The following is a 23,826-nucleotide window of genomic DNA, read 5'->3' on the forward strand; positions in this document are numbered from 1 at the left end:
TCTGCAAGGGTGGGGGACCTGTTAAAATGGTCCGCCCCCAGAGATTAATGGATTCCGATGGATTCCAGAGGGCTCTGGGGGATTTTCCTGCTGGTATGGCTGGTGCTCCTGTCGAAGCCCAGGTCGCTCTGTGGAATGCAGAGATGACTCGGGTGGTTGACACGATCGCGCCCAAGCGCCCTCTCCCTCTGAGCAGAGCCCGGCCAGCTCCTTGGTATACACCTGAGCTGAGGGCAATGAAGCAAGAGGGGAGACGGCTAGAACGCAGGTGGAGGAAAACTCGTGCTGAGTCTGACCGAACACAGGTAAGAGCCCACTATCGAGCCTACTCTGTGGCGGTGAGGGTGGCAAAGAGACAGTTCTTTTCCACCAGCATTGCATCTTCTCAGTGTCGTCCAGCGGGGCTTTTCCGAGTGGTTCGCGGCCTGTTACATTCTGGGCCAGTGAGAGAGACGGTGGAACCCTCGGTAGCACGCTGTGACGAGTTTGCACGGCACTTTGAGTATAAAGTCGCTCAGATTCGTCATGAATTGGACACCACCATTAATGCAGTTCCATTGGTAGAGGCGTTCAGAGCACCATCTGGTCCAGTTTTATGGGATGAGTTTCAGTTACTGAGGCCTGAGGATGCGGACAAGGTGCTTGGCCAAGTCCGATCGACCACTTGTGTGCTTGACCCTTGCCCTTCATGGCTTATTAAATCAAACAAGGAGGGGTTGTCCGGCTGGGGCCAGGAGGTTGTAAATTCCTCCTTGAGAGAGGGAGTGGTGCCTGCCGCTTTAAAAGAGGCAGTAATTAGACCACTCCTGAAAAAGCCTAACCTGGACCCAGAGGATGTTAGCAATTATAGGCCAGTGGTCAACATCCCCTTCCTGGGCAAGGTGCTTGAGCGGGTGGTTGTAGGACAGCTCCAGGCACTGTTGAATGAAACGGATTATCTAGATCCATTTCAGTCGGGCTTCAGGCCTGGTTTTGGAATGGAAACTGCCTTGGTCGCCCTGTGGGATGACCTCTGCCGGGAGAGGGACAGGGGGAGTGCGACCCTGTTGATTCTCCTGGACCTCTCAGCGGCTTTCGATACCATCGACCATGGTATCCTTCTGGATAAGTTGTCTGGGTTGGGAGTTGGAGGCACTGCACTACAGTGGTTCCGCTCCTACTTGGATGGCCGATTCCAGAAGGTGGTGCTGGGGGATTACTGCTCTGTGCCATGGCAATTGTGCCATGGGGTTCCACAGGGCTCTATTTTATCCCCCATGCTGTTTAACATCTACATGAAACCGCTGGGGGAGGTTATCCGGAGGTGTGGGCTGAGGTGCCATCAATATGCGGATGACACCCAGCTCTACCTCTCTTTTACATCAAAACCAGGTGAGGCAGTGACTGTTCTGAATCAGTGCCTGGGCACGGTAATGGACTGGATGAGGGCTAATAAACTGAAACTCAATCCAGACAAGACGGAGGTACTGTGAGTGGGTGGTTCGTCTGCCCGGCTAGGTGATATTCAACCTGTTCTGGAGGGGGTTGCACTCCCCCTAAAGGATCAGGTTCGTAGTTTGGGGGTGCTCTTGGATCCAGAACTGTCACTTGAGGCACAGGTGAACTCAGTGGCACGGAGCACTTTTTATCAGCTTAGGCTGGTATACCAACTACGCCCTTATCTGGACAGAGATAGCCTTGCTACAGTTATCCATGCTCTGATAACTTCTCGTCTGGATTACTGCAATGCGTTATTCGTGGGGCTGCCTTTGAAAACGGTCCGGAAACTTCAGCTGGTCCAAAATAGGGCAGCAAGACTGTTAACAGGGACTGGCCTGCGAGCTCATATTACGCCAGTACTTTTCCAGCTGCACTGGCTGCCAGTCCATTTCCGGGCCCGATTCAAAGTGCTGGTGTTAACATTCAAAGCCCTTAACGGCTTGGGGCCAGGTTACCTGAAGGATTGCCTCCTCCCATATGTGCCTGCCCGGACCTTAAGATCATCATCAGCGGCCCTTCTCCGTGAGCCCCTGCCAAAGGAAGTGAGGCGGGTGGCTACTAGGAGGAGGGCTTTTTCTGCTGTGGCACCCCGGCTCTGGAATGAGCTCCCTAGTGAGGTTCGCCTGGCGCCTACATTGTATTCCTTTCGGCGCCAGGTGAAAACCTTTTTATTTTCCCAGGCATTTTAGCATTTTAGCTTTCTAAATTTGTATCTTTGCTGTTTTAAATCTGTATTTTAAACTCCTGCACTGCTGCTAGGTTTTATTGTGGTTGTATTGTTATATTGTGGTTTTAATGTTCTGTATATTTTAAATTGTTTTATTGTGTGTTGCTTGGATTTAATTTTTGTGAACCGCCCAGAGAGCTTTGGCTATTGGGTGGTATAGAAATGAAATAAATAAATAAATAAAACTGTTATCATAACTATTGGTACACATGACACCAATAGGCCCCAATAGTTATGATAACGGTATGATAACGGTATAACTGCTATGTGTAGATTCAGCCCTAGAGGGCACCAGATTGAGGAAAGCTGATATAAACCATGAGGACTAGGTCACAAGCAACAAGGAGCTGAGATGAGGGGAAAGTGAAACTAAATGCTGCCAAAGTCCTCCTCTCGGTTGCACAGGAGGAGAGGAGGGGAGGGAGGAGTCCATAAGGCTGAGTTGCACTTGTGCTCATTCCAGTTCACGTATGAAACGCTAAACTGTGGTTTAGCATTACGTGCGAACACTGTCAATGTGCGAACAAAAAATATTTAATGTCCACTTGGAAAGCCACTTTTTTATGACTGTTTGCAGATTTGCCAATTCATGTCAAAACCTTTTCAAATGTGATATTATAGGCTGATGGATGAAAAAACTCACCAAGTTGAACAAGGTAATAAACTGTTAGTAAGAGCTGCATTTCCTCTGAAATTGGCTGTATTGTAGAGGCTCCATATTGCTCATAAGCCCTAGACAGAGACTGTGCATTCTTGTAACATGTATACAAAAGAGGGCTCACTATGACATCATTAAGGTTCCCACAAAGATAGGGGAAGTTTCCATGCCCTGTGAAACAAAGCACAACATACTGGATGCCAGATTTCAAGGCAAGTGAATATGTCGCAAGGTAAAAGAAGAAGAAAAAGTAGACCGCACTTGTTTAAAAGTTGTTGTTCTATACATTATGTGTTACCTTTAAATATGACCGGCTTGGCTTTATATATTTTAAGCAAGTTATCAGGAATTGAAACTGGCTCTCCAGAGGCCACCGCTGGAGAAGACGCTGGTCCTACCAAGGCAGCATGAGGTAAGCAGGACAGCCCTCCTCCTCCATCTATGAATCAATTCAGAAAGTTTAACCAGGAATAAAGGACTGCAATAAAGATATCCATTTAGCATGTTGGCTCAGGGGGCAAGGGGAAAAAAACATACCAGTCTACCTCTGCTTTCAGCCCGTCTGTGACAACAAGGGCCTAAGATGTACCATAATCAACATCGATGGCTCCTGTCAGTGGTGTTCCTCCTAACCCGACAAGTTCTCTAATGCAGGGCCGCAGAAAGTCAGGCCTGGGGCTACACCCGGTCCTCTGGGGGCCCAATCTGGCCTCCTGGCGTTCCCCAGAATGCCACACCACCTTTCCTCCAACCAAGTGTTTGGTGGTTTCCCAGGTTCTGTGCAGTTTTTCCCCCATTCTAAAAGGTTCAAAGGCCTCTCCTAAGGCTTGGTCACTGGCAGTAAGAGCTTTAAGCATAAATATGCTGGCATTTTGGCTCCACCCCTTTTGCTTTGTCCCCGCCCACTTTGCCTTCGGACCCACCCACCACTGGAATGTGGCTCCTGAGAGCTTCTTCTTGGGCTGAAAGAGGTTCTGCACTCCTGCTCTACTGGTTCTAACACTACAGCTTCTCCCTTCCCTTCTTTCTGCTCCTTCTCCTTCCTTCTTGCTATTGTTACATTTCTCCTGCCCTCACATTCTCCCAAGTCAATGAACTGCACATTTCCTCCAGCCCAACCTACATCGCCATTCCCAAGGAGCTCCTAGCTTGGGGCACTTCCTTCTCGATCTCCCTGTTCCAGCACAAGGCTGTGAAAGGGAGCAGACAAGGCCTAGTTACTGTCTTTTGACTACTTCTCATTTGAACTAGTGCTGTGCAGAAAATTTCTGCCACATTTTTTTTTACTATTCTCATTCAATTTGTTAGAAGAGAAATTGCTTTTGAAAAGAAATTCAATGGTGAAAAAGTTTCAGATAAATTATCATGGGTTGGATTTGAATTTCTTGGGCTTAGCTTATTTAGGAGATGCCCAAGGAGTGAATACAAATGTCCTGTTAATATAAAACATCCTGAATGAGGCTGAACAATGGAAGCCTCTTTCTTGGGGGGAGAAAACTTTCTGGAAATTGGAGGACAGATTTTGGCAGAGCACTAACTCCACCTCATCCCTGGAGCTGGACACAACACTATGCCCACCTACATTGCAGTGGATTCAAATTGGGGTTCTGCCTGCCAAGACAGTTGATGCTGCAGCAGCATGAAACCCCCCAAAACTCTTACCAAAAAAAGAAAGAAGCTGTGCTAGAAGCCCTGCCAATGAGGAGCCCTTCCTGTGAGAAACTGTTGAGAATTTCTCCTCCCCATGGATAAATTTGGTGAAATTGTCTCCCAAGTTTCTCTGCCCGCAAGTAAAGTGGAGAATTTCAAGAAGCCATTTCCACGCAGTTCTAATTTGAACTGTCTGAGAGCTACACTGGCACTCCCTGAAAGTTGCACTGGGCAGGTGACATCCGGCCAAACGTACCCTGCCCATTATTTTCAGGTAGAAAGGCGATGAATATGTTATAAGCCTCAAGGAATAAATTGTAAGACAATGTTATATTACCTCAGAGAGTCTGAAAATTACTTCTATTATTATTTGAGAAGGTCTGACAATTTGCCTAGCTTCAGGAAGTGAGAGATACAAGATGAACCTTTAAAGCCGAGTGTGGCTAAAGACCGCAAAATGCACACAGTAAACATGAGCCCAAAAGCAATCATGTACAAACCTTTATTCCAGGGATGTTGACCATCTCTCAGCCCAAGGGCCGATTCCATTTCAGAGAAGCTCTCAGGGGCCACATTCCAGTGGTGGGTGTGGCCAAAGGCAAAAGGGTCGGGGCCAAAAAACCAGCATATTGTAGCTTGACGCTCCTACTGCCAATGACTAAGCCTTAGGAGGGGCATTTCAGCCTTTGAGAATGGGGGTGGGGGTGGGGAATCTGAGCGAAAGCCAGGAAGCCCCCAAATGATCAGTGGCTGGGGGAAAGTGCCATGGCCATCTGGGAACCTTGAAGGGCTGAACTGGGACCCCAGGACTTTGGCCTGCGGGCCTGAGCTTCTGTACCCTTGCCTTATTTATAGACATTCAGGGCTTGGATGTATCTAGGTAGCAGCATCTATCACACAAGGGTGGGGGAATACGTATGTTTTTCTAGTCAAGTTATACAGACCCCTTTAGTCTGCCAGCTTACAAGTAGGCATATGGCCAGAAGCCACCTATTAAAAGGCGTTAAAAAAGAATCCTCACTTACCACTTTTATTTCTATTTGCAATTTGTGGGCTGGGCTGCAAATTCCAAGCTTCGTTGGACAATGGAGACTCTGGTGACCATCCTTTGTGGCGTTTTTTAGGAGGCCCTGGATTTGTTAAAGTGCCTAGATAACATTAAATAATCCAGAAATGATTATTTAAAAAGGACCCACCCTCGTGAGCAAGCACAGGCCTGGACATTTCAACGACTTCTTTTAAAAACATTTCTGCTGCCTTTCCACAGGAACAAGATGGTGTACAAAAACTGAACAGTACAAAAACTAATACAAAATCTCTATCCACTCGAGAAAGCATTAAGCAGTTTTTTAAACATTTAAAAATACATTGCACCACCAACAAAAAACAGTGAGGAGAGAAACCTCAGAACCAAAACACATTACTTTAAAGGTGTGTGTAGCAGCTATGTCCTCTTCTCATTTTTATTCTACAGTAAGCAGAGGACCCCTGATCCAAATCTGAAAAGGACCCTTACACTAAGGTCTCGATCTGGATCGGCGGCTCTATGCCTTCTCTACAGTAAAAATGATGAAAAGACGTAGCTTCTAGACACATTCCACTGTTTTTGTTGGTGGTGCAAATGACATCACGTACTGAGTATCCTTACACCAGCCTTCCCTAACCCAGTGCCCTCCCGATGTGTCAGACTACAACTCCCATCATCCCCAGTCCGCATGGCTGTGCTGGTCGGGGATGGTGGCTGCTGTAGACCAACACATTTTGGTGTGTGTGCGGGGGGGGGGGGCAAGTTGGGGAAGGCTGCCTTAGACATTATGAAGAATGAAAGACATAGGGGTGTCATTCACAGCAGCCGACCTGCTTCTTTCATGCTGTCTAGTTCTGCCCTGAGACAAACTGGGAACAGGGCAGTGGTGTTTGAAAAAGCCGCACAGCACATCAAATGCTGTGTACCTCATAGCAAGCAATCCTATGGGGCTGTATCCAATGCTGTCACAGCGCTAGCATAAACTGGCGCTAGCATGACGTCATTAGAGCTTGCTGACTGCCGCTTTTCCCCTTTGCCTAGCAAATGCTAGTGACATTGTGGCGACATTGGTTTATGCTAGCGCAACATCATTCGTGCTAGCGCTGTGACAGCATTGGATACTGCCCATGGTCTGCCTTATTTCTTGGGTGAGGGCAACTCGTTATACTGTGAACACTTTTTCATTGCAATAGTCTCGCCTTACTTGACGCTTCTTTAATTTAACTAGGATATGTTTTGCTGCCCAACCTTCCATTTAAACTCACAGCCTCCTGAAACTGCATTTTTGTCAATAAAATAGAATGTGGCATCACTGCATACTGAGTTTACCTGTCTGCACTGCCTACAAGTACCTGTTACGTTTTCCAGCCTCCCCGAGTTTTAGAGCGGGGCAAGGTTTAGAGTGGGGAAATGGCGAAACACCCCTTCCTTCCCAAATGCCACTTCCCCAGTCTTCAGAATAGATGTGTGGGGCTGCTAGTTATTTAAAACAGAAAACAAAACCATCTGATTACAGATCTTCTGTGACTAGTGAGGCCTTTCAAGTGCAAGGCTTTTCAGTCTTACGGGAAGCATTACAAATATTGCCTTTCACTGATATATTTTATAGTTCTACCACATGATGGCAACATACAGCTGCTTGTGCTATAGTTGAGCCAGTCATTCACTTGTCTTTCTCTAGCAAATGCACAGGGAGAAGCCCTAGCGCTAATAAAACACTAGTACTGAAAATCCATGTCACCATCTCGAGCTGACCTAAGTAAAAAAAAGCCCCACACATTCCCATAAATCCTATAGCTATCGAAAAAGCCCTGAAATTGATTTCCAAATAAGCAAGAGTTTTGGTTCTGCCCATGAAGCAAAGATGGCAGTAGCTGAGCAGACACAGGAATACAACGGTTTGCCACAGCTGTCTCGTAAAGATTGCATGAATATTTATTGTCCTGTACTTGTACTATGAATGGAAAACTTTGATTCTTAGCACGATGTTCTCTTTTCATAGAACTGGTACCATGGTCTTCCCTGGTCTTCCCTGGCATTAACATGGTCTTCCCTGGCATTTTCTGAGAGTACTAGATTCCATTCTGCTTGGCCCAGAATGTACACACGTTAAGTTTGTTCAGAGTTAATAGATGTAATGACTTCTGGCAACCCAGAAGACCCAATGGGTTGGGATCCACACTTAGTCAAAGTAGACCCATTGAAATCAATGGGACTTAGTCATGACTACCTTCAGTCCCATTCATTTCAATGGGTGTATCGTAAGTATGGCTAAGCCTAGATCCAAGCCAATAATTCTCAAAGGGGTGTGGGGAATCAAGATGCAGAACGGTTCAGCCTATCTTCTGATCTCAATTACATTTACTTAGAAGTTAGTTTCAATGGAACTGACATAAAAATGAATGTTACAAATAAACGTTTTAAGTCATTGAGTTCCCACTGCAATGATTACTGAACCACATAGCATGAAATAAAAATGTTTATTTTATTTTAAGAATTTATATTCTGCTCTCTAATAAAAGTATTTCCAGGAGGGCTTACAAAAAAGAGAAAAATACACAATAAAAGTACAAAATATATCAACAGTAAAATAAAAGCAGCAGATAAACTCAGTGAAATTGTTCGATTAAGAAATGGTTGGCAGTGTAAATGTTATGGCTGAGTGGCAACCTTTACCAGAGCTTTGGAACAAGCAACATGATATTCACTGCTTTGCTAGCCTACATTGTTATGAATTCCAATGTTGGGACTTTCATTTAAAATTGATATTTATATTAGTAAACGATGCTGTCATGTTCTCATATTATATTGTAATTATTTTAATTGGCATTTTCTAAGAAGAAAACTGAAGAGAAAAAGTCCTCGCCTGGTGCCGAAAGCATATGGGGAGAGCATTCTACTATTAGGATGCCGCCAAGAAGGCCCTTTCCCTCATCACAACTTGCCTCACTTTAGATGGCGGGAGCACCCAGAGAAGGCCTGCCAATGACTGCAGTGTACTGGTAGGCTTATGTTGGAGAAAGCAAATCCTTCAGCTAACCTGCCCTCAAGCCATTTAGGGCTTAAAAGGCAAGCAGCAACACTTCGAATTGTACCGGAAAATGGACCAGGAGCCAGTGAGGTCATTTAAGCACTGAATGTGCTTCCAGAACCTGGTCCCAGTTAAGAGCCTAGTAGCTGCATTTTGAACTCGATGCTATTTCCAAACAATTTTCAAAGGCAGCCCTACTTACCACACATTACAGTAGTCTAATCTGGAGGTTAGCAAGGCATGGATAAGAGTGGTCAGGCTATCTCTATCCTAAAGGGGCTGCATTTGTAGGTGCACCAGCCTCAAATGGTCTCTCCAGCTTCTAGTGACAACGCTAGATCTAGGAGGGCCACACAAAATGCAAACCTGGTCCTTCAGGGGGAGTGCAACCATGTCCAAAACATGTCCAGGTTGAACCACACCTCCCCAGGCAGAGGAACCAGCTACCAAGAGCAATCTCTGAATTGAATTTCAGTTTATTGGCCTTCATTTAGTCCATTACTGATCTGAGACACCAATTCAGCCTTTTCACTGCCTCAGCTGAGTCAGATAAAAAGAAGAAATAGAGCTTGGTGTTATCAGCATATTGATGACACTTCACTCCAGATCCCCAGATGACCTCACTCAGTGGCTTCATGTATATATGTTAGAAAGTATGGGAGACAAGATGAAACCATCTGGGACCCCACAGCACAAATACCATGGGGCCAAGCAGGAGTTTTCAAGCAGCACCTTCTGGAATCAATCGTCCAGATAGCCACTACCCCCTGTACCCATCGCACAGAACCTGTCTTTGCATATATTGCACCGCTTGGACCTAAGACCAAGTGCAGCTGAAGCATATATGTGCAGCGTACAATGCCATGAGTAACACCATAGGTACATGCCATACAGGAGTGTACCTGTATGTAACATGCAAAGTGACACTAAGCCAGATATTATTGACATATCAGTACCAGGGACAGGTTCTTTTAAGTGGTGGCTCCATACATTTGGAATTCCTTCTCCCAAGAAGTCCACTTGCCCTCTTGTGACCTTTTAAGAGGTCCCTAAATACTTCTTTATTCCACTAAGCTTTTTATTGATGTTATTGTTGGTCTCCTATATACGTTTTGAAACTAATGTTTTGATGATGCTGATGCTGATGCTGATGCTCGCTCAACTGTTTTGTTTTAAACATTTTTATTGCAAGCTGCCTTGCAAAGGCTTACCCTAAAAGTCGGGGTAGGAATACAAGAAAGAAAGATAGAAAGAAAATAAGTTACCTAATACAGATGGTCTTGTCATGGAAGATAAATTGCTTTTCACTGAGTTTTGCTGGGGAGAGTCTTTGCCATTGTAAACTGGGTAGCATGCAGTGGATGGGAGGTGATCAGGAGCTGTGTCAATAAGAAGGAGAGAAAACAGGAAATATAGTTATTTCATAGATGCAGTTGTACATCTTAAAATCTGCCTTCAGAATCCCTTTCAGTATGCAACGGTGCATTTCTACTCAACGCACTAGAACTATTCCTGCTAAACAACCATTGTAAAGACCCTGATACTATTGTCAAAGCTAAATATGTTACCTCTAGTAAATGTGAGCTACATTGCCCGGTCCAAAAGCAAAGCAAAGCCCAATGTTCCGTAAGTGCATCTCTAACAGTTTGAATTCATAACATAGAGCAGGAGAGGACAACCTCCAACCCGTAGGGCTAAGCCAGCCCAGGGAGGTTGCCCATCAGGCTCAGCACCTTCCAGGATTCCTCCAGGAGATGGGGCTTGAAGGCCAATCACAGATCAGAGATAGCAGCAGGGGATGCGAGTCAGCAGAAAAGCCACTGCGTGGGTGAAGCTGCCCACCTGAGCCAGCAGCTGGAGGAGCAACCCCAGTCTTTGACTCAGTCCCAGATGCTTTGCCCAAGCGGCAGCTTAACCAAGGCACGGGGGCACCTGTTGCACAGGCGAAACCACCTGCCTGAGCCCAATGGCAGAAAGTGCCATGGGTAGAAGGCCCATGCACATCACAGATGCTTCCCAGTGGGCATGGCTAGAGGATCATTCTCCTGACACGCCCACCAGGAACAGTATGGTGTCAGGGGCATGGCCAGACAGCATGGCTGTGCCCTCTGGCATCATTCGGACTGTGGAGGGCTGGGGATGTGTGTGTCATCCAGCCCAGCACCCATTTTTTGTGGCCCTCCCCTGACATAGAGCAAGACCAAGGAGCAACAATTAGTGCTGTTTGTATAGCTGCCGGAACTCTTGTGCTGCTGACAGAATAGGGTGGCTTCTGCTGAGAAGCCTGGCACTCCATCTAATCTCTACACACCAGGTGGTGGCTTTTACAGTGTGTTGCTGAATGGCACTGTTAGCACTAGCACCTTGCGTGATGGTCACTTGATTGCCTCAGCTGCTAGAGAGTGCCATCCTTCCTCATATTTCAGATTCTAGAAAAGCCAACTGTGTCCACCTGTTACACGACTTCTCTACACAGAGGCTTTTAATCCCACAACTTTACTGGGGCTTCTGTTTCCAGATTCTCTGTAGGATTAAGATCGTCCCTTTATACACACTTCTGCTTTTTTCCCTGGGGAGTTCCTTTATCTGCAAGTTCTATATGTTCCATTATACAGCCACTAGACAATGTTGTGGTATAGCTGCTGTTATAGCACAACTTCCTCTTTTCATGGAAAAATTCAACTTGCAATATTTAAATAGCTCATTATCCCCGATCTTAAAAACAACAGGGATAAAGGTCAGAAAGCATGGGAGAGGCCCTGGAGCCTGATGACATCATGTAACGGACTCACAAAGTTCCATGAGTAACCAATCTTGATCGCAGGATAAAAGCCTCATGTAGAGAGGTTCATAGTTTGCATACATCTTACAAAATGGGCTCTACCATATGAAAGCTCACGTCACTATACGTTTTAGGGTGCTTCCAGATGAGGCTGTTATTGTGCAATCACCCTGCATCATTCATGGAATGGGAGGGGGGAGCCATTGTCCATTTGTAATCATCCCATGTTTTCCCACCACTTCTTCTATCTTTTTTCTTACTGCAGAATACCCATTATGAAAGAAAGAGAGGAATAACTGCACAGGGTGTTCTGTCAGCGCTGGGAACCCTCTGCCTGGAAAAACTCTTTGTCTTCCTGTCACATTCCAGTTATTGGTGTGCCGCTAGAGGTCCCTTACACTAGTGCTGCATAATTTACATTAGCGCATGAGTTGCATTGAACTTTGTCCCTACCATAATCAAAACGGCAGTCAGAACCCAAACCACCAGGTAATCCTGCATAATCTTGTGCCATGTATGTTTTAGGACCTGCCTACACAGAGAGATGCTTTCTCAGGGGCTACATCTATACCACATATGGTTGAACTCCATGATAGTGCTCATGTTCATTTTCAGGTCTTACTATCGCTGTGTATGAATGGCAATTGGTTGCAACCCACAGTGTAAATCCAGAGGGCACAGTCTTAGCAGTGTGGTCATGTTGTTCATATTTCCCGGACACATATAGCTGCATCTAGCAATAAGAGCTGAACCAGAAACCCGGGAATCACCTATGCTCTTTGCACCATAAGCCTTTGACATTATTTTACAGTCGCGGTCTTCTAATTAAGTCACCATGAGTTACCCATATCCATCCAAGCTGTTTTTATATGCACGGAAAGAAAAATGCAGACTGTGACATCCTAGAGGAGATGACTTCACATTTACCCATCTGATGCATCCCAGCTTGAACTACTGGATGTGCTGCTGGAACTGTCTCGTTCATGGGAGTTACTGAGGAGCTTGTATTCTCTGGAGGCTGGAATGTGTTGGGACAAGTGCTGGATGTGGATTGCCGGCTTCTGAACTCTAAAAAAGCAAGATGTTCTTTGTCCAGTAAGAACAGTTCACTTTATACCTGCAAACGTTTTCTGCAACAGTTGAACTTTTACATTTTTAGCACAGGCAGATTCACATATATTACATGACTTCAAAGGAGAAAACCATTATTCATATCAGATAAGTGATTTTTACATTCATCTGTCCATATTTATTTTAAAATATCCTAAGCTTTCCCCAAAGAGTTCAGAGCAACCTTTTAGCCTCATGCTTTGGCCAAGGCTAACCTATAAGGTCAATCCACACGTATTGTCGCAAATGTATTAACCACATATAAACCACTGTTTCCAGTTGTACTCTCTATCACATGTAAGGGGAAAATGCACATTTGTGAATACGCAACAGATGTGTGGAAGAGCCACAGACAATCAAACTCTCTTGATGTGTGTGTACTATGTGTCCACATGGGTTGTCACACATGCATCTCCGCTCACACAATGACCTGGTGGTGCTCCATGACATCTGGGCTGTTGAGGGAGAAACAACCCAGTGTTTTAACCCATGGTTTGCTATTGGGTTATATCTGTGGTATCTAAACCCTCCAGAGAAATTCCAGAACTCAAACGGGACAGCTTCATTATCTCACCTGCCCCCTTCCAGCAAATTGCAGATCCTTTGGTAAGAGTTCCCTGTGCATTCCTGACCAGATAATACTTTAAGTGTTTCTGTTTCTTGGGCTGAGTGGTCAGCTTAAGATTGATGTGATTGGAAAACTCAGTAAAGTAGCAGAAGCCTTTCTTGCCACAGCCAACACAATTGCCAGAGAAACCTGGTGAAATAAACAATACACAAAGATGGAGAAAGATAAGTGAAATAGCACAGATAATGCACTTCAGGTTGTTTGGAGAAGCGCTAAAGAATGTACTCCACGTGAATGTTTTTATCTCACACAAAGAGACACATAAATGTCGCTTAGGTGTCAACTTTTTCTTCATAAATGTCTACATTTAATAACAGTCCCATCTCTTTAATGTGTGGTTTTAATGACATCTTGGAGGGGGATGGAAATTCCATTTCTCTTTGTTAAGACTGCCAGCCAGCCAGATCAATACAGCAATGGATACTGAAAAAAATGACAAATTGGTATCACAGAATGACCACAACCTTAGTTACGTATTTTAGATTTTAACAGAGGTGACCAGAACAATTCAAGGCCTATCCCTTAGCATTAGGTTTGGGGCACACTAATAGATGCTGCCTTTCATAAATTTGCAGTGATGTGCCATAAATCCGGCACATGATGGCAGATGCACACAACCAGGTCACAACATGCTGAAGTGGCTTGAAGCAACGTAGGCAGGGCTTCTCCCACGGGTACCACACTGAAGTGTTTATGTGAACACAACCTAGCAGCACATAGATATGTTGGAGTAACTGACACTGGGCTATAGAAACAATTGCCAAAACAAACACTGGAAGGAATCTTTTAATCCGACACATTTAGGATTTGGGGTTCAAATCTAATTCATTTGAAATTAGAAAATAACTGTATCATGTCCAGTATTGGCTATCCCACCTTTGTCAAGTCTCTGAATAATTTGGGCCCTATGGCTAACTCTGCTGTGGCATGATTTCTTGGTGGCACCCCACCGGCAAGAAAATTGTCTTCCTCTGCTGTAACAAGTTATATTCTAAGTGCCAAACATACCATCCATCAACTAAAACTTGAATGTATGGGTGCTTTTAAGTATTTCTGTGTTAGATAGGTCTGAAGTACAAGTACAAATCTAAGTATAGCTATCCAAAACAAATGTGTCTTTTAAACTAAGACACTATGAAGCTATAACTAATTACAGTGTTTTACCCATTCAACTCCTGCCCGCTCATCGTAGTCTGTGGGATTCTGACAACATGTTTGCAGCAGAAGCTGGCTGTGCACAGTGCTCATTGGCTGGCATTGTAGCGATATCACCAAACCACCCCTAGCCCCACATGTTCTTGGAACAGTTTTTCAAGTTTCCTTTTCTATTAACAAAAAGAATGAGTGGATAAACAGTTTCTACCCCCATCCTCCCCCCACCAAATATGGCAATTAAAAAATAACAGAGGGCAGGGCCAAACAGAACAATGCTGTAGATGTCAAACCTTCTTATCATTTTGTGGGCATCTTACGATATATTATAGTGTTGATCCAAATCAGAGAGGAACAATTAATGAAAAATGTTAATCCTCATGAAACATATACATCCTCCCCATTTTGGCCATTGTTTTGGGAGGCCTACATAATGGGAGAAAAATGCTTGCCTGTTAGGAAACATTGTCCTCACTCTGAATGGACTTTGTGACACCATCCTGCAGCCAAATCTGATTGGCTATAACATGGTGTCATCAGGAAGCCTATTCCGAGTGAGGGCTATGCTTTCTCTCTTTGCTCTGGTTTGGCTTTGTGAGATTAGCAGGTAGCTAAATCTAATGGCTGCATCATATGATATCATTGTGTTTCCTATATGAGCTCTGGCTGAGATTGTCTCAGGAAAAAGACTTGCGGTTGTTTTAATGTCACGGAAACTGTAGATCAGAGGAAAGCAGACAGTGTACAGCACGTGAAAAAGGTAAGCAAGGGGGGTTGTGAAATTCTCTTTCTCTCTCTCTCTCTCTCTCTCTGTCACACACACACACACACACACACACACACTTTCACCTTAAGATGGGAATTTGGGGAAGCCCTGGTACACTACAATAGTACACCAAACACAGAGGTCAAAACACCAAGCTAACCTTACCAGCAACTCAATAAGTGGATGCTCATTGTATGTCATGCCCCAATTACACACAAACATCTGGACCTACTACATATTAGGGAGGACTGCTCATTTTGTAAGCAAACTAAATAAAACAGGTTTTCCATATACACTGTAGATAAGGCAAAGGTCAGGGGAGCCAAGCCTACCAGGAGGTGTTCCAATTTATCTCTGTCATAAGGCTGAGACCTCGAGATGGCTAGAGATCAATATTTGTAGTCTCACAGATAAAGGCCTTTCACCTCTAGGTCATCAGTTCAAAACCAGCCTGCATCAATAGTGACCAAAGGTTGTTATAATCTGATGAGTGTTCGGTGGTCTATGATAATTATATTTGGCTGACTCTGCTGGAGCATATCTGAGAGACTATCACTCCTCTTGGTGCTGTGTCATTTGAAGGAGGGACGCCAAGGGTTGGGGGATGGGTGGAGAGAAACATGGAGAAAACCTGACTGAACCCTTTATTTTAGATCTAGTCCAGGCTGCATTCAATGTTCCATTTCCTTGATGAGGTTTTGAAAACATCTGAAGATGTAATGCCAGAACGTGGTGGTGCCCACCAACTTATATAGCTTTAGATATGGGAAATAGGGTGCTAAACTAGATCGGTCTTTAGTCTGATCCAGCAAGGCTCTTCACATTCTTAATATCATATACATCACAAACGGATGTACTGCTTTTTCATTCTTGAATCTGAACTTTGGGACATTACAAAGATATGTGTGAGTTTAGCCATTTTCTGGATATTTAATCTTACATGGAACAGTCATGCTATTAGTGCTGCCTGCTCCCGTGTCTTTAACAGGGATTTCATCTGTAGCCATCAGCAGATGAAATTCCGTATCTCCATGCTCTGCAAAGCTGAAGTAGCTGATTCCTGCAGCTCAAACTGCTATGAAAGGCACAGGCCCCCGGCCACTGATGTAGATTCTTATCTATCAGGTTTTCAGGCTGGTTCTGGGACTGAAACTGCCTTGGCTGCCCTGGTCAAGGGGGACAGGGAAAGTGCAAGCCTACTAATTTGCCTACATCTCTCAGAGGCTGTTGATGCCATCAACCAGGATATACTTCTGGACTGTTTGTGTGATTTAGGGGATTGGAGGCACTGCATCACAGCGCTTCTATTTCTCCTCCAGAGGTAGATGCCAGATGGTGGCGCTTAGAGTGTTGCTTCTCCCCAAGGAATGTATGTTGTGGGGTTTGGTTTTATCATCCATGCTATTTAATTATTACATATAACTGTTGGGTGCAGCCATACAGAGATCTGGGGTGAGATGACATTAATATGCTGGTAACACCCAGATATTTCTTCCTTTCATCTAAGATCTAAGTGGATCCCTTAACACAGGGGTGGGCAATTTGTGGCCCTCCAGATGCTTTGGCCTACAGCTCCCATCAGCCCTAGCCAGCATAGCCAATGGTGAGGGATCATGGGACTTGTAGACCAAAACATCCCAGCCGAGGGCCACAAGTTGCCCATTTTTAAAATCACGAATGGAGTTGATGAGGGCAAATAAATTGAAATTCGATCTACATAAGGTGGAAATGTTGACAGTAAGGGCCCCAACAGAAGAGGCAGTAGGAGCTTAGCCTGCCCTGGATGAAGTCACTTTTATTGCTATGAACTGCCTTGCAGGCTCTTAAGCAAAAAAGGAAATCCAATAATAAAATAGCACAAACATGATGGAGTCTTAATGCTCCATGAAGAATGCTGCAATTTGCTCTCTGTTTATTGGTATTATAACAGATTTTGAGATGTGCAGAAAGTGCATTTCCTAAAGGTTCTTTGAAAAATTTCTAAGAGGAAACTCTGAAGAACAAAGAGCATTTGACAGCTTCCAGTTTGGTGTTCAAACTACCTTTCTTACCTTATTATACTGATATACTTACATTCCAATGGGAGAGAGTGCATATATTTTGCAGAAGCAGGGCTTTTGCCCTAGCAGGTGGACAAAATGGTTCTTAAAAACCCCAATCTCTAATATAACCAGTGCACACAAGTCAAAGAGCCAGCAAGCTGGAATGACAAAGCAACCTTTTTAAACAAATCAATAAATGGACCCTATTTATGCCCTGCAGGCATATCACAGGCTTGTCATGAATATGAGGCAGAAGTAAAAGAGACTATTCAGGAAATTACTTAATGTGAGATATGTTTCGTTCTAAGCCTATAGATGCCCTCTAGGCACATCTACATTGTGGAGCCAGCTCAGAAATGCCCAGGAAATGATTTAAGACACTTTTGGATGGGGTGTGTATTTTCCTGCTGTGAGCAGATTCCTTCATGGTTATCAGCAAGAGCAAATAAGCATAATAACCCCTTTAGGTAACATGTGGGTGGAAATATCAAAAAGGGACATACTGGAGTCGATAAATATGTGTCCCCATCCGACTACAGGACAGGAAGGCCTGGCGTGCTATGGTCCATGGGGTCACGAAGAGTCGGACACAACTGAACGACTGAACAACAACATCCGACTACAATTATCACTGAACTTGTCTGAAGGTAGGGCTTGAACTGAAGTCAACACACACTAGCTGAAAAGTGTCTTAAATGGATTCCTGATCACTTCTGAGCTGACTCTGCAGCAGCCTGTAGTCCTGCTTGTAGGACATATATTGGCACAGAATTCTACCTTCTGCCCACCGCTGCTCTGTATGATTTGAAAACGGAACGCCTGCATCAGTTCCAACAGAATTCTGTTGGAGAATGGCAAAACACAGATCTCCAAATGTTTGGGACTTCGACTCCCAGAAGCCCCTGCCAGCATGGTCAATAATCAGGAATGTTGGGAGTTGAAGTCCAAACAATCTAAATATCTACTTTCTGCCCACCCCTGCTATGGAGGAACCTGGGGATGTGTGTTCTTCCACTCGCCTTCAATTCCTGACCTCCCAGTGTTGATGGAGAAGGTCTGTAGTGAAAGTGTAAGCACGTTCAGCTGAAAGCGCTTACACTGCTCCACAGGATTGGGAACACTGCCACACATGTCTGGCAACCCATGAGGTAACCTAAACTGGCCAGTCTAAAGCCTTGGCAGAAAATATGGTCCAATCCTTAGAGGCCAGAAACCTGTAGAAGCTTGTGATAGGCCCTCTCTCAATGAATTTCAAAGTGACTGTGAAGCCCCTTCCTCTAAAACAGGTAAATATACCCACTCTGACTTTACTTTTCTTTCTTTCTCCAGATATCACTCAAAATCTATCCAATTAGCCCTTTGTGTGTACAACCTGGTGCCACTGAAACCTGAGTTTTCTCCCTTGCGCTTGTGCCTCCAAAGACCACCTCATCATTTCCCTAGCGCCTACCCCTCAGTTGGTAAATCATAACTCCCTGCCTCTGTTCTATCACTGCTACTAGGAATCATAAAGGGACAGTCTGCCAGTCCAGTGCTTGGAGGTGATATAGTAGCCAATTCTTCTTTCAGTAAATATCTGCGGTAAAATAAAACTTTTAGGCTTGAAGCAAGAGTTTTATCGGTGTTCTTGTGCTAATTTCCCCACTTTGTCTAAATACAGCTTACAATCTGGCATGGATGAACCATACTTCTGCCCAAGATCTTCATATTTCTGTGTCCGTCGAGTGCACTTGTACATATGCATGTTTACATGGAGGTGTGATAGAGGATACATGGTAATACTAGCATCCAGCTCCTAGTGAACTGCAACTGCCCAGAGATTTTCGGCTATCGGGTGGTACAGAAATGTCAACAACAATAATAATAATAATGTGCCACAATTACAGAAAAAGAGATCAAGGCACACCATGCCTGTGCAACATTGATTTCAATAATAAACGTAATTCTTGTCCTACAAGCAATTCAAGAAGTAGAACAGTTCACAAAGGTATATACATCACTTGATAGATATATAGTGTGACTATTCTTATGCTGTGTGTCTTCCTTGACTAACTGTTCCAAGTGTAAGACAAAGACATTATTCTCTTTGCCAACACCAGGAGCAATCCTTCCCCACATGGGTGCAGTCCCCATACACAGAGGGATCCTCCTAGGACATATAAGAACTCTATTTCTCTTCCTTCTCCCCTTGGCATGCACAGGTAGATGTGTAGGCATTGCAAGAGGCCACTGCAGGGAAAGGGCTTTCCATTACCCATCCAGCCTGCCCCCCCCTCCCCCTTCAGACAAGGAATGTGATCTTGGTGTGCACAGAATTCATAGACATAGAATCATAGGGTTGGAAGGGGCCTACATTCACATCACAGTAGCTATTGGACGGTATAGTAATGTAAAAATAAATTATTATTATTATTATTAAATTTATTAATCGCCCATCTGGCTGATCACCCAGCCACTCTGGGTGATGTACGACATACAATAAAACAGTTTAAAACAATAAAATTCTACAGTAAAAACATTTTCTAAAATACCCTAACCCACCCCAAATGCCTGCCTGAACAACCACGTTTTTAATGCACGACGGAAGCTCGTTATTATAATAATGTAAATAAATTATAATAATGTAACAACTGCAGCATGACTGTATACATGTTTACTGAGAAGTAAAATAGGTACCGCACTGTTCAATGGAGCCTAATGCAAAGGAAGTGTGCATAACGTTGTAGCCTTATGTTATTATTACCAAATGTCCCTTACTACCCTTTTCTCTTCTGGTTTAGCACACAATTAACACATATACTACTTCCTCTGTGTTAACAACCTTAGGAACCTTAAGCTGTTAATAGTGCTAGCAATGAATGAGCTGAGTGGTACAACATTACTGCCTGTATCTTTAAAATGACAACACACCACTAATTTACAGCCCCTCTAATTCCTTTACTATCGTAGGCCGATTGTATTGTGACCCATCAAAGTCAGCAAGATCTCACGGCAAAACACATTATTGCCAGACAAAGTTATGTACTCTGCGGCTTCACACAAAGCTAGCTGTAAACTCAAATTCCAAATTTTATTTATATTGGGTTCATGTTATATTATTTGGATTTTTATTGGCAGGCTTCTGTAGATCCTTGTTGCCTTGCAATATTGCCAACAGTAACTCTAACACCAAAGACTTTTACTCTCTAACATAAAAAAATTAAATATAGTACAGAAAACGGTATGTGAAGCTTCCAAGAGAAGCATTTGCCAGAGCACACTTGAACAGCAAGAAATAATTTGAGTTTCTTCAAAAGTTAATACTAGATCTGATGAGGAGCTTTGGAAAACCTTATTTAGTGGCCTTGTTCAGTGCTACTCAAATTTCTTTCAGAGTTCACTTAGGACTGGGAACCTGACCTACTCACAAAGCCCAGTTCTAATGCAGAGGCCAAAGATGCTTTCTTCCATCACATTTGTATTGCACCCTTCTTTCAAGGAGCTTAGGGAAGCCTACATGATTTATCCCATTTTTCCCTGACAACTTTGGAAATTGGTTAGGAGAGAGAGGGGGAGAGAGAGAAAGACCCAAGGTCACTCTTCACAGCCAGGTTTCTCCCATCCAAGTGCAAGATTCAGTCTACTAAATCACACTGCCTCTAAATAGACCGACTTATTTGCAAGGTAGTATGCACAGAATTACAGCTTGTAAGGCAGAGTTATGTGACAAGAAAAATGTTTTATATTTATCCATAAAAATCATTTTATCGTCATGAAAATAAAAAAAAACACCTTGCAATGCTGTACAGTCTTACTTGGAAATAAAGCCTATTGAATTTAGTGTTAAGCACACTTCCAGGTAAATATGAATATTTTTGTTTGTTGGTTTAACATATTTATATACCACCCTTTATAAAAACTGATAAGGCCGCACTGCTGTAATCCTAAATCCCATAGCTGGAAGTCAGCTCCACTAAAACTAATGGGACTTGTTGTTTATTCGGTCAGTCACTTCTGACTCTTCGTGACTTCATGGACCAGCCCACGCCAGAGCTTCCTGTCGGCCGTCGCCACCCCCAGTTCCCCCAAGGTCGAGTCCGTCACCTCCAGATTATCATCCATCCATCTTGCCCTTGGTCAGCCCCTCTTCCTTTTGCCTCCCACTTTCCCTAGCATCAGCATCTTCTCCAAGGTATCCTGTCTTCTCATTATGTGGCCAAAGTACTTCAGTTTTGCCTTTAATATCATTCCCTCAAGTGAGCAGTCTGGCTTTATTTCCTGGAGGATGGACTGGTTTGATCTTCTTGCAGTCCAAGGCACTCTCAGCATTTTCCTCCAGCACCACAGTTCAAAAGCATCTATCTTCCTTCGCTCAGCCTTCCTTATGGTCCAGCTCTTGCAGCCGTAGGTTACTACGGGGAATACCACTGCTTTAACTATGCGGACCTTTGTTATCAATGTGATGTCTCTGCTCTTCACTATTTTATCAAGATTTGTCATTGCTGTCTTCCCAAGAAGTAAACATCTTACTTCCAGGTAAATATATTTAGATTAGACCAGAATGAAAAACATAAAGTATCCTGCAGGGGGTGTAGAGAAAAATACTGGTATTTTTACTGGGAGAGGGCCTTTTCTGCTGTGGTATCCCAGCTGTGGAATGAGCTCCCTAGAGAAGTTTCCCTGGCACCAGGTGAAGACCTTTTTATTTTCCCAGGAATTTTAGTCTTTTAGCTCTGTGGTTTTAAAATTGTTACTGTATTTTAAATCTCTGCATTGCTGCTAGATTTTATTCTGTTTGTACCTTATACTGTAGTTTTAAGCTTTTATATTTTATATTATCTTTATGCTCTACTTGTGCTTTTAATTTTTGTGAACCGCCCAGAGAGCTTCGGCTATTGGGTGCTATAAAAATGTAATAAATAAATAAATAAATAAATACAAAAAAAAAAATACAGAGAAGTGATGATGATGATGATAACAATGACATTTTGAGACCAGAAGGACTACTCTGTTTTTGTGTACAGCCGATTTTACCAATGGATTCTTAGCACTATGCATATCTCAGAAGGGAAGATGAATAATTATATATCAGCACAAGCAGAGATAAGAGACAGCTGGCAGTGGATATGGGCAGAAATAGCCCAGTAATTCAAGGTGTAGTTTTTAGTTTGGGCGTCTGTAATGCAAACTGACCTGACACTGACTTTAACCTTGCACTGGAGTCAATACATTCTTACAGGATAAGAGGTAATGCAGCATTTGGAACACAGTGGCTCACTCTGTACTTTTTCCAGTGTAAGCGCATCCAAGGGCAGGTTAGACCCAAAGCAGACATCATTTCAAAGATGTAGTTAGCATACATCTTTCGTTCATTTTTACTCTGGTGTTAAGCGCAGCAGTCCCAATCCAGATCGGGACCCTAGCATGGGGGGCAGGAGGGCTTTAACCCATTACCCCACACTGTAACCCCGATTCAGATCGAGGGGCCCGCACCTGTAATTTATAGTGCCAAATACTGACTCATTTGGTTTCATGCAGGAGCGTGCAACCTTTGAGCCCTCAGGGCTGCAGCAGGTGTCTACTGGGGTGGCAGGGGCCACACATATGTGCATGCACACGTACACGCAGACATACACATGCACATTCACATACAACTCACATACAGCCTGGAACTCACACAGACCACTCATTTACTCACTCAAATCCAACTCCTGCCCAAGAGCATTTCAGAAGCCTGGCACCTGATTTGATCAGATAAAGCCCCCAACACTCCTCCCAGAAACCGCAGTTCTCAAGTCACCCAACCATCCAGGAATCCTGGCTCCTAGTCCTTCTACCTCCTCTACTCCACTCTCTTGCCCAAATTCCCAAATTCTGCTTCCTGGAACTTTTTCAGAAAAAAATCAGGATAAAAAGAGAACACTCTTAAACAGGCTCTATGTTTCTTACCATAGAAGTCCATTCCTAGAGTGCCCTAGGAAGCAAGCAGGAGCCTTTGAACACAACTTCCTAGGATGCTCTGGGGATACTCTAGGGATAAGACTCATATGGCAGCAATCATAAAGCCTGTTCCTAGAGAGTTTTTCCTTTTTCTGTTGTTTTCTTCTGGGGGTCACAGGGGCTGCTTGTAGCCTGCAGTTTTTGGATCCCTTGTTTAGTTGATCACTCTTCTGAAATATAAATTGCAGCCATGTTAGGGGTGGGTGGGAATCCAGATTGGGACCACAGCAGGGAGAAAGGATAAAAGGCCTCTTACCCGCCACACTAGCGTCCCAATACAGACTGGAGCCCCTGTGCTTACATGAGAGTAAAAAGGAACATTAGATGTAACTGAGCTGCTAGCTACTTCTTTAAGTAAATCCTGATTTGGCCCTTAGAGTGCCAGAAATACCCACAAATCTACAAGTGATCAAAATGAGGCATACTAATCCCACCACTTTCCTCTTAACAGCAACACTGGGGCCACAACCACCACTTACCTAGCAAGGCGTTGCGCCCATGGTCATCGGGTAAGAATCTTTTATCTACGACACACACCAAAAGGTGATCAGGTAAGTTTGGTGACTTTGCGCCAACAAGTAAAAATCCCGAAGGCACTTCGATTTGTTCATTCGAAATGGATACTAGTCTCAAGTCTTTACCAGCCTGACAGAAACCTGGAGGAAAAATACACTTTTAATCAAGTTTTTAAGTTATGTTTTGACTGAATGGAATGAATTACAATCTTTTTTGTTACACAGAAAACACTATGCACAAGGTAATTTAATAAAAACCTCCACTCTAGATTGTGGACTC

The 23,826-nt window shown here is 43.9% G+C and overlaps 1 protein-coding gene across 3 annotated transcripts in view; it reads right to left on the bottom strand.

The window, feature by feature from the left end:
- Positions 1-23,826, bottom strand: part of GREB1 (growth regulating estrogen receptor binding 1) — an 86,663-nt gene that overhangs the window by 43,751 nt on the left and 19,086 nt on the right. For 2 of the 3 annotated variants that reach the window (XM_084830838.1, XM_084830847.1), the window contains exons 4-10: positions 23,511-23,687; positions 13,039-13,221; positions 12,282-12,422; positions 9,838-9,951; positions 5,540-5,662; positions 3,163-3,303; positions 2,850-3,035 (exon numbers count right to left, since the gene is read on the bottom strand). In XM_084830838.1, the coding sequence (XP_084686964.1) occupies positions 2,850-3,035; positions 3,163-3,303; positions 5,540-5,662; positions 9,838-9,951; positions 12,282-12,422; positions 13,039-13,221; positions 23,511-23,687 (1,065 nt within the window). Of the gene's footprint in view, positions 1-2,849; positions 3,036-3,162; positions 3,304-5,539; positions 5,663-9,837; positions 9,952-12,281; positions 12,423-13,038; positions 13,222-22,980; positions 22,997-23,510; positions 23,688-23,826 lie in introns of those variants that run through there. The other variant, XR_014787195.1, reaches the window with a different exon arrangement.

The sequence above is a fragment of the Heloderma suspectum genome, chromosome 1 (assembly GCF_057233095.1).
Source record: "Heloderma suspectum isolate Gila_16-S chromosome 1, 16-S_ref, whole genome shotgun sequence".
Taxonomy (NCBI): Eukaryota; Metazoa; Chordata; class Lepidosauria; order Squamata; family Helodermatidae; genus Heloderma; species Heloderma suspectum.